Source organism: Apteryx rowi, unplaced genomic scaffold (assembly GCF_003343035.1).
Source record: "Apteryx rowi isolate R43461 unplaced genomic scaffold, aptRow1 scaffold_78, whole genome shotgun sequence".
Lineage (NCBI taxonomy): Eukaryota > Metazoa > Chordata > Aves > Apterygiformes > Apterygidae > Apteryx > Apteryx rowi.
Genome location: NW_020451071.1, coordinates 1,704,706 through 1,722,922, shown reverse-complemented (window position 1 = coordinate 1,722,922; position 18,217 = coordinate 1,704,706). Strand labels below are relative to the sequence as shown.

The 18,217-nt window shown below is 44.5% G+C and overlaps 1 protein-coding gene across 1 annotated transcript in view; it reads left to right on the top strand.

Moving 5' to 3' along the window:
* Positions 1-6,423, top strand: part of RHOJ (ras homolog family member J) — a 54,225-nt gene extending 47,802 nt beyond the window's left edge. The window contains exons 3-5 of the mRNA XM_026088635.1: positions 3,191-3,355; positions 4,593-4,688; positions 5,974-6,423. Coding sequence (XP_025944420.1) covers positions 3,191-3,355; positions 4,593-4,688; positions 5,974-6,120 — 408 coding nt within the window. The 3' untranslated portion in view covers positions 6,121-6,423. The remainder of the gene's footprint in view (positions 1-3,190; positions 3,356-4,592; positions 4,689-5,973) is intronic.
* Positions 6,424-18,217: the final 11,794 nt, after the last annotated feature.

The window sequence follows — 18,217 nt, the reverse complement described above, 5'->3', positions numbered from 1 at the left end:
GCACGTGAGCACTCACATCCCTTCCAAAAYGTGTCATTAGCACCCCTGGAGACCCCTGATACCCATGCAAATGTCCAGTCCCTTTTTTTCGCTATTTATTTGCTCTATGTCGACAACTGTCCCCGAATGAGAAATGATCCCAATGTGCCATATCTCATCATGGTCCRCTACAAGGTTTCTTAGTCTTCTGCTGGACCAGAGGGCAGCAGACACTAACAGGGATGGGATCCTCATCTGACATCGCTGGAAACTCYTGCCAGCCCACGGAGGCAGGGATGGTACGGGAGCCCCGGATCTGCTCTTAGGCATGACGTTTATGCTTGGCAGTGTTACCRTGCCAGTGCGAGCGGCAGGGTGCCCCGACAGGACGCTCGAGCTCCCCTACGCGATGTGCAGCTATCCCTCCTCATTGCTTATATAATGCTCCGTGCTGCTAACACCAAACGGGAACGCTTCTCATAAAGGATTTGCTAGGAGCACCGAAGTAACGGGCAAAATGAAATTAAAGGAGCACTTCTGCAAGTAGCTGTCACCGCCAGGCAGAGCAGTGCTCATGGCTTTGAGTTTGTAATTTTAATAACCCCTCTAAACAGGCATGTCTGGAATATTGAAACTGGATATATTTAGCCAATTTCTTCTAAAAATCCCAACCAACAATTCCTCGAGGGTCTGCTGCCACCRCGTGGCTGTTTCAGGAGACTGATTTGCAGTGATTAAGCCAAAGACAGAAAATGCCAAGCGCCTAGGAGCAGCCCATGCTGACTGTGACATAAACATATTTAATTTCAGAGAAGCCATCAGCTTTGATGTTCTGGGTTAAAATAACATCCCACAATCAGGCAAGCTAAGGCCAGGCCTCCCTCGCCCACAGCATCCACATAAAACTCCACTGTCAATATAATGTAATCGTTCCTTCGATCCCATCATCTTGGCATCCACTTTGTCTCCCCTAACTCACCAGCCAGGAGCTGGATGTCATCTCCAGAGCTTCATGTTCATCTCCTCCACAGCCCGCTTTCCTTCTTCATTGCCTGCATCGCTCATGTTCCCATCATCACCTCTGAATTTTCTTTCCTGCTGCTCCCCGTACATGGAGTACCGCTCTTTCTTGAGCTGATATGCCCAAACACCTCCTCTTGTCAAATAAATCCTTCCTCAAATCAATGGTTTCTGTGCCACTGGAAAGACACAGGTCAGTCAACATTTTAAAAAGGAAACAGATTGCCTCCATTACTGGATTTCCCCAATGCACCGAGCTATATTGGTATATGCATCAAGGGAAAATCCTCACTGAAGGACAGAGGTCCCAGACAAAGCTTTCCCAAATGAAATTGCCCCAGATAAAAACTTCCCCTTATCCCTAGAGCTGGGTCAAAGAGAGAACGATTTTTAACTAAACCTAGTCAGAAAAGTATCATCAACTGAACTGTGCAGAGCTAATTGGGAAATATGCAGTAAGTGTGGCAGACCACTGTGGTTCCGGGGCTGCAGGCAGTAACTGGGACTATATTCTTCCTGTGGAAGTGAATTTGGAACAATGGACCTTCAGTTAGACAAAACAAAACATTTTGTTTGTGTTTTAGGATATTTCTTAAACTTCTTTTTTTAATGAGACAGAGCTAAATTTGGTCTCAGACTTCCTTTAGGAATAACAAAAATCAAGCTTTTTTGTTTAGAAAAGGTTGGAGTGGAATGTTTTGACATAATTCGTTATTATTAATGTCTATTCAGAAGTAGTTTGGGTCGCCTTAAAATTGCATACTTCAGTGAACAAAAAACTTAGAAAAAAACCTTTACCCAGCTCCACTTCTTGTAATTTAGCCCTCACATTTGTTGACTCAACCAAAGGAAGACAGAAGTGAGGCTGAACCTACCATCCACTCTGGACACACCGTGACAGAGTCCTGCACCAGTTTCTCCTTCAGGGCAGACAGCAGCTTGGATCGCTCCTGCCCCTTCACGTGGCTTTTATACTGCCAAGCATAAACGTCACCGTAGACAAGTGTTCTCAAATCTGGGCAACAGCCTGTCTCTTTTTTTATTCTCAGTGAGTTATTCACTATTTCATTATCAGCAAAGCAAAATTGCACCCGTAGAAGTTTCTGGCAGTTATAACCTACACTGATGGTACTGCTGAGATTTTAGAGGCTTGCCTGGAGTGCAGAAGCTCTAAGCTAAAGACCCAGATCTAAGTCAAGTTTGACAGCAAGCTGAATTATGATTTCCCACCCTCCAGCTTTGTGCTTCTTACCCCTTTTTTAATTCTGAACCTCTCAAAAAAGAGCACTCAAAACAGGTGTGTACCCACTAGAAGTATCTGTTTCATTGCATTGAAATTTTCTGACAGGCAGAAAAAAGTTGCAGCAGAAAATTACCAGCCAGCTACAGCTCCATGTGCTCTCACTGGAAGCCAGTCTATTCGTTTCATGCAGCTTGTGAAACCTCTGCTAGTTCTCTATATCTCCAGCCTGAAAAGCCAAATTCTTGCTTGAAACTCAGCAATCAAAGCCAGCTCACTGCATGGCACGGCTGCGCTTTGAGCTGCTTGAAAATTCACCCTCTTCACAACTACCACGAGAAGACATTGCTCTTCACCAGGCTGGGGCCTGTGGAAGCCCTAAGTCACCACAAGTGCTCTACCCAGCCACCACAGGCTGCATTTGATCTGCTTTGTGCTTTCAAGACGCAAGCGTCTTATGCTGACTGACACATTGCTGAATACTGTATGCAACTGGGATGGCAGCAAACAGCCCAGAGACCCRCACTGGTTGTATATGGCCATGGCTGTAATACCTACTGGGGAGTAGAAAGCCCCTACTATTAACAGAAAAGCCCCTAGAGGTGCACATATCTGCTATACCTGCATCTGCAAACGCAGATCTGCAAATATCTGCTAGCAATGAGAGTCAAATAATATTTCCTAGGACACTATCATATTGCCTGACGGCGGGGGCATGCACACACAACCTCAGGATCGATTTTTACACAAACGCCGTTTTTTATTATACCACCAGTGACAGCCGCTGTTTGAGTTTATCATTACCCTCTACACCAGCATCACCACAAATAACACCCAGACCACACGCACAAATCAGACGTGCCCTTCAGCTCTCTCCATGAAGAGCTGCCGCGATGCCCGACCTGCAGTTATCCTCCATACGGTAACACGCTTGCCTTCTCTCTCTGGCAGGAGGACTACAACCAGCTGAGACCCTTGTCTTACCCCAACACAGACGTATTCCTGATCTGCTTCTCGGTGGTGAACCCTGCCTCCTACCACAACGTCCAGGAGGAGTGGGTTCCCGAGCTGAAAGTCTGCATGCCGAACGTGCCTTACGTCCTCATAGGAACACAGGTATCGGTCCTGGGGAGCAGCTGCTTTACTTCTTATGCACAGTTCAGCTGGGCTTGACATTTAGAGGAAAACTCTGGGACTGTGAATGGAAACCAGCATGCAGATGTCCCACCATGCATGTCACCACTGACAAAACTGATCCCCATTTTTATACCCAAGTGTACATTAATATGGTATCAAGGCACAAATACGCATAGGGAGAAAAGATTTCTGACAGGCCTTTAGTGGGAAAAAAAAATCTATATATATATATCAAAGTCTGTGGCTAGAAGCAGAAGCTAAATTTCAAACCAAGTTTTAAGAACAAAAATGATTAACCACTCAAATGACTTACTTAGAGACAGGGGAAGGAAACAGCCTCCCTCATTCTTTACATCAACACCACAGTTACTGAGTCACCATCCTGCTGTGCTATATTAGACTAAACGATCAAAACATTTTATTTTGGAAATAAAATCTATGAATCAATCAATCAAGAATACTTTAAACAAGGGTTTGTTTCCAAGACAGTGAGTGGCCAGAGACTCTGAGAACTATGGATACTGCAGTCTGAAAAATGTCCGAACACTGCCGCACAGGATGGGAACCTAAACCAAGTTAGGGAAACAGATCAAATCCTGGTCAAAAACAGGATCTTCATGCTATAGGAAAGTCTAATCATTCAAACACTGGTTTCGTTTTACATGCTAGAATAATCTAAAACACCCATTTTAAAATATTAGTATTATTTTTTGGAACACACACTCTGAAAATGGATGGGTTTGAAACACCAGAATGTTTCACTTTGATATTTTCCATGGAAATAAAAGATTTTGTTTCAAGCCAGTCAGACCCTGAGCTGCATCTGTCTGGTCTGTCACAGTATTTTACGTCTGATGCAGTGCAGGATCCCAGCAGCCTCCTTTTGCAATATGGCTGGGGCTTTTACAGGCCCTTTCCAAGACGGCATTGTGCAAGTCACTGAAAAGGAGGACGATTCTGCGTCTTTACTGTACCGCAGCTACCTGAGCTGTGGCCTCTAGAGAGGCCAATAACCAGTCAAGTAGAACTAATTCATGTTAACTAGAAAATACAAAAAAGGAGAACACGTGCCATTCATTTCTGAAGTATCATCTGAGCTCAGGAGGGAAGACATGTCCTTATGCAAGGAGACTGTAGGTTTGCAAAGCTGTGAATATCTGTTTCAAGTATTAGATTAAGGTGGTACTGAGCATGGTGTCTGTTTATTTTCCACTAGATTGATCTTCGTGATGATCCCAAAACTTTGGCTCGACTACTTTACATGAAGGAGAAACCACTCACTTATGAGCACGGAGTGAAGCTAGCTAAAGAGGTAACATCTTCTTCTGAGGTCCCATGAGATCAGTTGATCACAGCTTTCCATTGAGTTTGTTTTGTTAACAGCGGACTCCTCCAGGGCTCCTTGGTTGGTCCCAGCCAGAGACCAAAGCCTGCGTTCAGACCCGCTGGATCTGGACATGGACTGTGATTCCTGAGCCTGCAGCTTTGCTGCAATATCCGGTTGAGCTATAAACAAAGCAGCAAGGTGCCCGGGACAGCAGTTTGCAAGGGGGCAGCAAAATATATTTCACTGCCTACTTTACCTTGGCCAAAGCCCCGGAAAGTTCAACCAGAGGGGAAGGCAGGGAGCACGGAGAAAAAAGTGCTGACTGGTGCCAGCACAGGCAGCCACTGCTGTGCTTCCCAGCGGGAATCCCAGCTCTTAAGAACTGCCTTCCTGGGCACCTCCATACCGAGTCCACCTCTGCCCATAGCAGAGGCACTCCAGTCCTGGCTATTCACTTTTGGGTGGTGGGAAAAGAGGGTGGAAAGGCAAACATTCAGTTTTGCTTATGCTGCTAAGAAATCCTGAGCCACGTCTAAATCCCACTAACCAGCAACAGAGCATAAGAAGGCTGCAGCCTGTTTCCTACCTAAATGGGACATTTGCATCGAAAGCATCTCATATCCTTATGTTTGATTTAACAGCTTCTAAGTGCATTTCCCCATGCTTGGTAGCAACAACACAGGGACAGAAGTATCCCTTACAATAATACCAACAACTCGATTCTCATTTACTATTCTCATTTATCTCACTTCTCATTTATCTCAACTGTGCAATTTACTCATTGCACATCGAGCAGCAGAGAGGCCAATTTCAAGGCCTCTGTGCTACTACACCTTCCTCGCAGAGCAGGAGAAGAGCCAAGGGACTCAGCTAACGACCCGTTTCTCACCCACCCGCAGTCAGCACCTCCTCGAAACCTGCCGCTATGCGGACAGGAGGCTGAGCTTCTGGCCTGGGAGGCATTCAGCCAGTGACTAGGGTGTAGTCCACGCTCTCTGGAGGGTTGGATGGAGATTCCTGCTCCCCATTTTCCTCCTGTGATGAGATATGGGTGTTGCTCTTCACCCCACTCCCTCGCTCAGGATGACCTGAGCTTGTCCCTCAATCACATAGGCAGCTGGATATAAAACGGAGCAAAGACCTGGACTCATTTCTAAAGGTCTGGGCTGCCCTTTACGGCAGGCAGCGTGTGTATGGAGAAGGGTGCTGGAATCAGGCTATTCCATCTCTCCGAACGGCAGGTACTCACGTTTTCTCTCTTCTCTTTAAGATCGGAGCACAGTGCTACCTGGAGTGCTCAGCCCTCACGCAGAAAGGCCTTAAAACCGTCTTCGACGAAGCGATCCTCACCATTTTCCACCCCAAGAAGAAGAAGAAGCGTTGCGCAAAGTGCCACAGCTGCTGCACCGTTGTGTGAAGTCACTCGGAAAGAAAAGTGAGACGAGTTCAATGAAACCAAGCAGGTTAGAAAGGCAATGAAGGTCACATGCAACTGAAACGGGGAACATGACCAGAAAGGGGTCCTTTTTACCCAAAGAAGAGCCCTCCGTTCTGTGAAACCTCCAAGCTGTATCACACTAGGCCAACCTATGTCTATGTGCTTTCCTAATCCTCCAGAGTTGTACGCAGCCTGCTGCAGACTGCGCTGAGCCAATGTAAACCGGGATGCCTGCTCCTGCTTGAGTCTTCACCTTAGGAATAAGGGGAAGATGCTGTGTGGAAAAAAAAAACAAACAAAGAATTAAAGGTGGTAAAAGAAACAAGAGAAACTCCATTTGTGGCCTTAAGCAAGGATTGATCAAAATTAGGAACTTAGAGTACTTAGGAATTGAATCTGAATTGACTGAAAGCACATGGAGATCTGTAGATTTCTAATATGTAAGATATACACTATACGTAGGATGTACTTTTAAATTACTTTTCTTGTAAGACTCGCTAGTTCAGGATATACTTTAGTTTGTTCAAACTACATGAAAGTAAAGGTGGAGCAATTGCAGCTTGTTTTCACTTAACAGTGAAACTTCACAGTGTCAGTATGTCGCTTCACCCAAGCTATCAAAATGGATCAACATTTACCTCCAGACTTAAGGAATGTTCTTACAACAAAAAAAATGCAAATAACTGTATTTTTACAGGCGAATGTTCAGGCTGAGCCATGTTTCCATAAGCTGGGAGAGGAAGAGCAGAGCTAGTGAAAACTATTGCGTTAATGTACTGAAACAAAGAAATTCTGCCACCAAAGAATATTGCCCTAGAGATGAAATGCCAGTGTGGAACAACCTCCTTTCCGCTCTGAGAACCTGAAAGAGTCACATTGCAATGGCAACTGAAAATTTACTGTGTAGAGCAGCTGGATTTCCACATCTCACCCAAGAGAGGAAAATAACAAAAACCCAAAATGCCAAAGGTCATGCTGATTTCAAGGGTTTTAAGGTGATCCGATTGCTTTGAAAAAAAAAAAAAAGAAGAAGAAGAAGAAGAAAGAAAAGGAGGTTTTCTTGTAAAGTAACCCATCAAGGTGGGGTTGTAAACATGTCGATTAACTATAGTCCCTCCTGCCTCATCTTCCCCCACCGTTCATTATTTCTTCTTTTGTTCCATTTTCCCATCTTCGTTACTATGAAGTGGCTGTGGTCCTCAGGAATGAACTTTCACAAGAACTGCAGAAAGCTGGGCTGCAGCAGACAGTGCAGAGAGGGCAAGGCCAACCCTTAAGGGAAAGGAAGCTGCCTGCAAGCGCTCCTCGCTGTCGAGACGAAGCGTGCCTTTCCGCTACAGCCTCTCCAGGGAGCCTGTTCGTCTGCACATCGCAGCTACGCAGATGCGCGGAGGTGAACTCAAAGGGCGTCTTGCTACTCGCATCTGCCTTCAGGTACCCTGACAATGCCGTGAAACTGTCTTGTTAGGGGCTTCATTTCCCGAGCAGAAAATCACAGTGCCAACAAATACAGGTTTCAAGACTTCTCGTGTAACCCCTTGCAAAAGCAGCGGCTCTAGCAAGCATTTCCAGAGCTGCTAAGAGTAAGTAAATAGCAGAAGTAAATAACAGAAGTGCAGCCTTCTACCCTGGGGCAGCAGCCCCCCTCGGCGCTGCGAGCCCCCTCCTCTCCAACCACTGAGCGCTGAGCATGAGTCTGCACAACTCTGTGATTAGCAGTGAATTATAGACCCAGCGCTCACTTGGTCAGAGCAATTAGTGACTTCTGCAGGGCCTTGAATAAGAACTGTACCGTGGGTACAGAGAAGGGATGCAATGCCCAATCCAGCAGCCACTGAAGCTTATGGATGCAAGCTCCTCCTTTCACTCTAGCACAATTTTTGTTTATCATGGACACCAGCAGAAACCAAATCAGACACCCCAAAACACTTCCAAGCAGACACCAACACGATCAAGTTTTGTGTAACTGTCTTGTTGCTTTTACCCAGCAGACTTGCACTAACCGTCTCTTCCCACTGCGCACTAGCACAGATGAAAATGAAGTTGTGATAAATCAAAGATGTACAAAAGCAAGATTTCCTTTACTGTTGGCATTCATTGTGCATATTCTGTATTTGGCTTTATTACGTCCCCGACATTTGCTTCAAATAGCCAGACCGGTAGAACAGCTCAGAGTGAGGATAGGGCTGAAGTCTGGTGAAGGAGTTAATGTCGTGCCGCAGAGGCTGCACTGCCGTCCCCACGCGTAGCAGTGAGTATTCACGCAGCTGGGACACGGGCAGTCAGCTCAACTATAACCTGTATAAAGATATCAGAGGAGCATGAGGAAAACAAGGAGTGGATTAAATACAGAAATACATAGGGAATGTTTGCTGATTTACAACCTGACCATAAGTCCACTGAAACAAAAACAAAAAAAAAGAGAAAAAGGCTTTCAACAGATTTCAGAGAAAAGAGTTAGAGCTTCGCTGTGCTGCCATTTACTTCAGTGGAAATAAAATAGGACAATCATTTGTTGCACCTGATTCAGGTTGCTGTGGAGTGCTAGCATATGTACCTGTCTCTGGGTAAAGTAAGTGAAGCCTGTTTTAGCTGAAGTGCAATGCAAACTCTCAGGTTGGAGCTGACAGATATTCTTATAGCTTCACAAAATGAAGAGGAAATAAAAATTGAGACTGACAGCTGAGCTTATCATAAAATAATGAGCACATTGGAAAAGTGCAATATAGCAATCCCGGCATGCATCAGAGAAAGCCACAAAAAATCAAATGACATTTTTGTGTGCCACCTAGTATCAGGGGTGCCTATTAATACTTGTGGTACGGCATAGGATAGGCACATTAAATCAAAAATGAAATAGGCAGTTATAGCATTAATATAACTGCAGTAGTTTGAGGAAAACTAATGAAAAAACATACTGTGATGTAGAAGCTAAAATGCTACTATCCTAATGTATTAAGCTACAGAACCCTGAACAAATCATTGCACAGCACTGAAAGCAGATAGAAAAGTATTATTATGCGCACATGAAATGTTAAGGCAAAGGAGGCTTTTCTCTGCACTTACAAAGTCAAGCATATCAAGTTTGTGAGGCAGTAAAATTGCAAGTTTTTCAAGTCAATAGTGACCAAAAATTGACATTTGGGCACTGCAAGGTTGAGAGTGTGGTTAAAATCCACTAAGAAACAGCCTCCACTCTCCATTTATTTTTAATTTTGCTGCCAACAGAAATAAACGTTTTAAAAATGGACATCATTAATACAGGTCCCACAAACATTATTCCTGTGTTAGGCTATGTACACGCACTTATCCATGCGATGTGGCATTTATTCAAGGATCTGCCCTTTTACACTGTTGTTCTGGGAAGGGAGGAATAGCACAGGCCAATAGGCTTTAGAAATACATTGTAAGCAGACTTAAGGAGACTCACGGACTATCTGGCAAATCATACCTAATACCTTTCCTAAGAGTCAACAGATGGTGTGTGAACAGGCAGCAAAGCTTATTTTCAGAAATATCAAAACAGCAGGCACAGTGCAAGCACAGGCATAAGGCAAGAAGGAGAAACTGCAAGTTATTTTTAAGCACCTTTAGTAACAAGAAAATTGGTAAAGGTTTGCCAGGTGAAAGGAGTTGGGTTTTCTCACTGTAAGATTAGCTGGAAATCAGACCCCGATTCCATCTTCGAAGGAACACAGTTAGGAGAACTGTAAAGGGCATAAACCTTTCCAGGAACCTATTTGACAATGTCTCCTTAATGCAACCGATGTCAAAGCCTTTCTCGACAGAGCTACTTTTGTTAGTAGTCAGCTTTCATTTCAAAAGCGTCCATAACTAAAAAAATCTGCTAGATCCTAGAAAACCCGTCTCCTTTGGCCTCTTCTGAGACCTTAATGTTCTATCAGGATTTGTTAGCCTTAATTAGTAGTTTCAAATAGATAGAGGTCCCAAAGCGTTTTCATACAGACTCCTGCAAGGAATACCAATACACTCGAGACTTGTTATCACACTAAAACAGCCTACAGAAATCACTCCCCACTAGATCGTTGTTAAAACACCACTTGTGCCGTATCACCACTTCCATCTTGACCTGAAGGACATTCCACAAAGGTTTCCACAGTTCACCCTGTGCCTTCCAGGGCTCAGGAAAGATCGTGAGAGCATGCAAACAAGGATCCAATCCTTCACAGGTCCATCAAGGACCTTGCTCAAGCAGGTATAGACCCCATGTACGTGCATCCTCCAGGAGCAGCAGGGAGCCATTTTCAAGCTGAGAAGCTCAACTCTGCTTGTTCAAGGTGGCAAACACTCTCAGATCTTCTCTCTCTGCCCTTTAAATACCCACTGTCACAGTAGCATGTAGCTCACGAAGAACAATCTATCACATCAGACCAAGGAACTAAAAGCTTTTGTATCCCATTGCCTTGAATGACAATGGCATGAGGTGAATCTTTCCCTTGACTTACACAAGCACCAGACCTGATGCTAACCTTCTGCACCATTAATAAGCCAGGAGAGAGCCTGACACAAAGGGTTAGCGTAGCTGAGACAGGAACCTCCTGTTGCTGCAGGAACTGCAGAATTCCCATGGAGGCCAGCAAGACAACCAAAACAATCATTTCAGCAGCTGTCATTGATATTTCTCACCTTTTTTTCTCTTTTAAAGCACTGCTTCAGTTCAAAATAAACAAAGACTTAAATATAGCATCGCATCTTAATATGTAATGAAATTATTTTGAATGCATTTATTAAGGAGCCAGATTATGGCAGTCTTCCCCACACTGCAGAGAATCTTGCTTCGCAAGGAATTGTCTCCAACTTCCTCGTGTCTCCTTCAGTCCCAATGGTACCACTCATGTAAATGAGGGAGCCTGAACAGGGCCCTTAGTGATCCGTCCATGTACTTAGTCTACAACAAAATCTCTTCTAGCTCCTTTAGTGATGATGGTGACCTGTGTCCCCCCAAAAAGCAGTGATTTCGCATTCCCAGCATGCTGTACAAATCAGCCAGTGTTCTGTCCTGCCCAGCAGCACAATCTGTCAGATATCTGCAAAGTCTAAGGCAGCATGGTGGAGAAGAAACAAGTAATGAACTGGGAAAGAAGTCAAGCCTTGAGCATGTCACCACACAAACCAAGCGCAATTCCGCAGAAACAATCATTGCAACACAATTCCAGGCAAGGAGCTAAAAGCCCCCCCTCGGGGGCAGGCAAATCTCTGCCATGTGCAGAGGGGAAGTTTCACTCCTGGCAAGTGTCTGTTGATAAAGATGGATGGGCTTCATTTCCCACTGAAAGCAAGCTGTCAAAACCTCATCCAAGATATTGTTCCATGACTCCAGAGACACAATTTGAGAACCCTTTGAAGGAGCTTGGAAAAGGTTGCAGAAATGCTTGCAAATAATTTCTACTGCTGCCTCCCCTCATCACACCCAGTCTTGTACGTAGCAAGGAACACAGAAGCCAATTATACTGACAGTGTGTGTCTAGCAGATGTTTTCACTGAGCGAGCTGCTGCTTTCTAATAAAAATGTCCCTCTAATTCAGACATGAAAGATGCCTCCTTGCTCATGTAGCTTATTTGTTGTAGCCCATGCCGTTTTCTGCAGCTTTATTTTCACAGCGGCACAGTAAGCGCATCTTGATTCACAGTATTGAAACTTCATCCGGATTAAAACTAAATTGTAATGGCATCAGTTCATCTCAAGCCAAATCTGTTTGAAAGCTCATTTGCTTTCTCCACCAAAGCAATGCAACATATGCTAATGTTGGCCCACGGCCCATTTGTTCAATAAATAGGTAGAATACAGGAATCAGGCTGCACATGCCCTATATTTTCCTTTTCCCTAAAGAGAATTTGTAATGCATTTTATGCTGCTTAAAAAAGAAACCTGGAAATAACAGAATGTTTTCTTGGTTCACAACTCTAGCAGGAATGGAGGAGCGTCTGCTGTGACAGGAGGTGAGCACAGAGCAACCTATGACAGATGACTTCCAGACACATTTGTGCTCTGTGTAAAAATGAAGACAAAAACCCTATTAAAAATACTAACTTTCCTTGTAGGGAATAAACTCTCCTCTGAAGGCAGGAAAAAGTCTCCCACTGATTCCGGTAATGGCTTGTGATCTGAACTCTCCTCACCTAGCAAAACAAGACATGAATAGAAACATTTTTGCATCAAGAAGGTGGAACAAAAGCACTGATGAGGAGTAATGAATGCAATAGCAAAATAGCGTCTATTCTTCTGCTTCAGGCGAGTGCTGTAAAATCAGTGCCCAGAGCCACAGTCAGACAGTTTGATCCTAAAAGTTAAATTTCATTTTAAGATTTAAGGGGACTCCCATAACTACCATGAAAAATTGTTTAAATTCTATTTTGTAGTTTCCCTTAAAGCTTTCAGAAACATGCACAAGGATATATTTTTCCTGGGCAAGTCTAGGAATCCCAACACAACAGTGAAAAGAATCAGAACATGAACCTCGTTGTAACTGGAAAATGAGCATATCGCAGAGAAACAAGCAAAAATTCTATGAATTGCTGTCAATGGCAAAAAAATCTCTTTGACTTTAAAACTATCTGTTAACAAGAATAGATTCTGAGGATGATCTCCCCTCTCTTCCAGAACGTACGGACCATAATGCAGTGTTTGGCTGCCTCTTCTAACTATAATTTTAGGGCAGCATTTTTAAAGATGCTGTATGTTGGCTTCATTTTGATTCTTATGGAGACAATGGAAAATTTCAATAGGGTCCACATGTGACTTATGTGGAAAGCATTTGAGAATTTCTTTGTTAAGTTTCCTCCTTTTCTGCCCTATTATTCTGGCTGTCCAAGCTTTCAGCACACAGACGCATTGAGCCAGCTCCAAGAATGTTTTATACCTTTTGGCTGCTGGTTGTTGACTTCCAGCAGAAGTTAGGCATCTGGAGACTTAGCTGATCTGAGCTTTAGCTCAGGCTTTGGAGACTGGATTTGTAAGTTCTGGTTCCAACCACTACTGAGGCCGAAGATGAAAACGATTACATTAATAGCGTAATATTCAAGAGGAATAGGCATCTTTGCCGAGCTTGACACTGCATTGGTGTCACTTAATTTCATCTCATCCCTGTGGAATGGTAGCATTCAGGATGCCAGACTTAAATTTGTATTTGATTTTTGCCAAATATCAGTTTGAGCTCCCACTAATACCAGCTCTGGTTAATCTGGAGTCAACAGTTGTCACCGGTCTACAGTTTCCAGGTCTCTCAACAAAACAGCTAATTATACCGAAAGCACATAGAAATTTTTTTCTGAAGTCTGTCGAAGCGGTCAGGGTTTAAGCCACAACCGTAGCAGGGCTGTCATGTCGGCTCTCCCAGCACCTGCCTGAAACAGGGAGCTGCCGAAACAGCATTACAGACCCGGCAGGCGCAGAACTGCTCTAGCCCGTGTGGGTATATTGGGCAAGCGGGGCAAACGAGCCCAAACTTCCCCCAAACTCATAAATACTAATTCATTAATAAGCAATAACATAAAACTAGGCAAAAGAGGAAAGACGCTGGCATCGCCTTCTTCGCCCATGAGCAGAAGTGACCCTAGGTGGTGAGCCACGGTGGGCAGGTGGGAAACGCTGCAGAGCAGGGCACAGTGCGGCAGCCGCGCTGCCCTGCCAGGGCGGCACGAGCCCAGCGCGCAGGCTCGGAGCTGCCTCCGTGGAGTCACGCTGGGATGCCCGGGGCTCGGCAGCACCTTGCGGACTGGGAGGGCACCGAAGAGGAGGCTGCCGGCGAGGAGCAGGGAGGTGGACCTCCGCTGGTCGCCGAGTGCAAGGATAACTGAATCCAGTTTTACCTGTTATGATGTTGATGCACTTGTCAAACACAAGCATTTCACTGCAAAGAGATTCCCTGCTTCCCTGAGAACACCAAGATGAGAAAATTTCTTTCCTTTCTTTTTTCCTACTATTTCAACAATACTTAACAGTGAAACGAGTTATTCTAATGGAGTTTGTTTGTGAAGCAAATGTCATGACCTCAGCACAAATCAGGACCTAACATATCAGTTAGTTTTTAACAGGTTAAGAAAAGAGTCATTACTTCAGTTCATAAGAGCAACCGAATTTTTCTCTCTTAAAAATTTTAATGTGCAATATTTCTGGAATATGGGGCTGATAAAACCAAAGGATTAGTACTAGAAAGCTATGCCTGACCTTTGAGTGGCATGTTTTTTTTTTTCAAAGATGAACCAAATCTTCAAAATTCACATCAAAGCAATAAAATTTCAAACCTCAGAAATGCAGTTTCCAGCAATTATGTTTTGCTATTTAAAAAAAAAAAATCATGTAAACAGTATTAGTTTTCTATTTACAGCACATGATTCTGTACTCTTTTGCTTATCCTCTTTTAAACATGTAATTATTGTATATTATAACTGCACATTAATAGCCTCTATTGTACATAGATTATTTTAACAAAATAAATGTGTTACTAAGTATTTTGACAGCATCATTTGGAGAAGGCGCGTTGCTCTATTTATTTTCCCAGATGCGAATCACTTACATCTTGCAGGATGTTTCAGGTAGGAAAGACATGCGCAAACATGTAGGATTGCTTCCGGATAGTCCGGGAACCACCTGCACCTTCCAGCGTTCCCTGAACAATGCAGGAAGTTGAGCAAGGGGTGACAATGCCGAGCTCTGCTTGGCCCAGATGTGCTCCCATTGGGAAAGCGCTGCTTAGCCAAATCCTCTGCAGCCCAGAAACACAGGAACGTGCAGCTGCGGGGACCTGCTGCTCCAGTTCCCTGCGGGCACCCAGCCTGCAGCTCACTCAGGTCCCAGGGTGACCGTCAACGCGTGGTTGGAGATTTTTAGTCTCCCATTCCCCAACTGTATTGAGATAGTTGGTTTGCTGCTCCTTCAGATACAACGTTGCTTTTTTTTTTTATTTTTTTAATAAAGAGTACTTAGCATTACTGTCTGAGGTCTCCACTGTGATATCACAGCACCATAAAAGGATTTTTTTCTCCCCAGAGTGAATATTCAAAGGCTTTTAGAGAAGAGCCGGTTTGAGGCAGCCTAGGAGACACTGGAGCTCTCTTGGTAAAGCAGCTAGGGAAAGCGTTAGCCCAAGCACTAGGAGTTTTGAGGGGAGTTTGTTACTCACTGACAAACCTAACACATGGGTGATAAAACCCTCCAACAAACACTTACTGATAGCGAGGAGTATGATGAGTTATGTAACCTTCAGCCCGACAGACGGGGCAGGCGGAGGCTGGAGAGGAAGCGAAATGCTTAAAGGGCTGAAGAAATGACATGAGGAAAGACAGTCCTTAAGTGCTGGACTGGAATCAAGAACATGACTGGCTCCATTCCTCCAGGGATTCAGCGCAGAGACGTGGAGCTTGTTTTTTAAAAAAAAAAAAAAAAAAAAAAAAAAAAGGCTGCCTTTGTTACCCAGCTTTTCCCTTCCATTGATTCCAAGACCAAAAGCAATCATATTGGCCAGTTAGTCTGGTCTTCAGATTAAGACCATAAATCCCATCATTGCTGAATGGAGTCTCTAATACTGACCGGGCTAAAGCAAATTTCATCAGAGAGAGACGCTCTTCAGACTTGCCAGGCTCCCCCAGCTCGTGAACCTCAGCGGGTTAGACAGCCTCTCCTAGGGCAACTCGCTCTCAGAGCGAAGACAAAGGGTTGCACGGTCTTTTCCTAAAGAAATAAAGGCACTGCAGCCCAAATCCCCAGCTACTATAAACCGATACGTCCCCAGAGGAGCCAGGACAACTCAAAAGAGCAGAGCCTGCGGCCTAGAATACACTATTTACCTACCCCTGGAGGAAGCTGGCATTAGTCACCAGACTTACTAAGGCCAGACCACGTCCCAGCGCAGCTGAAGGACAGGTGCCTCTGTGGTTAATAACTAGGTGTCAAGCGCATCCTCCAGAGCAGAAAGTCCCTAAACTGCTGCCTGCTAAAGCCAGGTGGCTACAACTTGGGAAGGACACCTCTGTACAGGCTCTGATGCTTACATGTTTCCTTGAGCATCCGCTACTGGCCACTGCCTGGGACAGGATACTGGGCTAGATGGCCCTTTGCTCTGACCCAGTACGACAGTTCCTATGTTTTTATGCGAGTACAATGAGAACGGGAATGAGCCGCCTATGCCATCCTCCAAAAAGAAAGCCAGTCAATGCAGGAAACACTCGTCTGGAGCCTCTTCCTGCCCTCCCTCTCACTGCGAGTAATTCGCCTTTGAAGAGGAGGTAAAATATACTCCTGGCTGATTTCTGACACGCTCAGCCTGTCTGGATGCAACATCTGCTGCAAGGGAACAAGGGGAGTTGAACCTCAAGACTCAGCGGACCTCCAGCAGGAGCAAAAGCCCTATCATCATTTCCAGTGTCCAGAAGAGAAAGAGAGGCACGAAGAAATCCCAGGGAAGTCAGGTTCCCCTTATACATCTAGGGTAAAATTTCTTTCCCTTGTTTTGGGGTAGTAAAAGTGGAGTCAAATTAAGCATGTAAGGGCAAATTGCACTTTTAAGAAGTTCACATTGCAAATCATGAGAATTTTTGTCTGCTGCTTGTGGTCAGCGTCCAGGTGAACAGGATAACCAATGTGCCACAAAAAAGCACTGGGGGTTTCCTTGGGAGAGGTAATATTTAAGGTTTGATTGCTTCTGTGACAAAAACTCCTTGCAAATTTGTGCAACAAAGACAGAAGGGCTGTTCAATTGCCTTGGATAGGTGGGAAGGTGGGATTTAAATCACTGGCTTTGAGGAGCATTAAGGTGCTCCCTGAGGGGATGAAGGCAGCCTCAGAAGGGGTCTTCTCACCCCTTGGACTGTGTGGGCTATTTTGGCTGCCCACAAATTTTGACTTGGATGTAACATCACAGCTGCAGCATAAAAGAATGTGGAAGCCAGACCTGACTTCAAGTGCTGAAATTGGTGGGAATTTAACAGAATGACTCTGTAGTGTAAAAGCTTCTGAAAAGAGCCTGGATTTGTAATTATTAGCAGCGGGAATGAAGTTGGCTCCTGAAACTTAACGTGGTGTGCTCCACTTGTAGGAATCCAGCAGAGCTCAGTGAAGAGGGATGTTCAAGTGAAATGGGCTGCTGGTCCCTGGCATTCGCAGTACTTCTGTCGCCCACAGCAAACCAGCAGCACCCCCCTTCACTTTTGCTCTTCTCCTTTAAAGATCATCTAGAAKTATTAGCTTGGTTTCAGGCAATACCTTCTTCCCACTCCTCCTCCTGGTCTGGCTGTTACCACATCAGTCAAAACCTCCCTTCACACCCGGCAGTGTTTTCTTCTAGACACTGGACAAGTTCGTACTGCTTCGCCATATCTGGGTATGGTCCCTATTTCCTGCTGGCTGCAAAGGAAGGAAGTTTGCCACTTTAACCCTAGTCCTAGTCCTGGGACTGCAGCACAGCCAAGCTCTGTGAGAGAAATYCAGCGAAGGAAATGACTTCACATCAGCATTGAGGAGATATTTTGCAGGTGTTCACATCTCTGGCAAGGAGTTTGCAGCAGCTTATACATATTCCTAGTGAGAAGCCTCTATGCATAAATAAAGAGGGACGCGTTGCTTTAAATTGCTCTCATACTACGATTTTTCGGTTTATTAAGGACACAGAAAATAATTTGTAGGTTTCCCATGATAGTTGTGATGCCGGTAAGAACAATAACAAGACTGGAGAGATTGTGAGATGCAACCTGACACAAAATGCAAAGACTTTTTTAAAGGCGCTTAAAATCACCATCAGCAGAAAACTGCTACTGCTGCTGTTTACAACAGCAGTCTCCATTCAGGAATTCCAGAAGGCAGAATTACAAAATTACCTCCTTCCTACCCAACCACAGTGCAGCTTTCACAATTCCACAGACAAAAAAGTTATAGTAACTAATACTTTACAGTTTAAATGAAAAAAGCTGTCTCAGTGAGGACAGGACACTTATGGAAATTTCAAGGATGCATCTCTGGAAATGAAGGAGACTGCTTCAGAAGAAAAGGCACTTAATCAGGTGGGAATGCAGGTGCTGATATTATTCTGAGCAGGAATCCTCTCCTCACAGCTATCTGAAA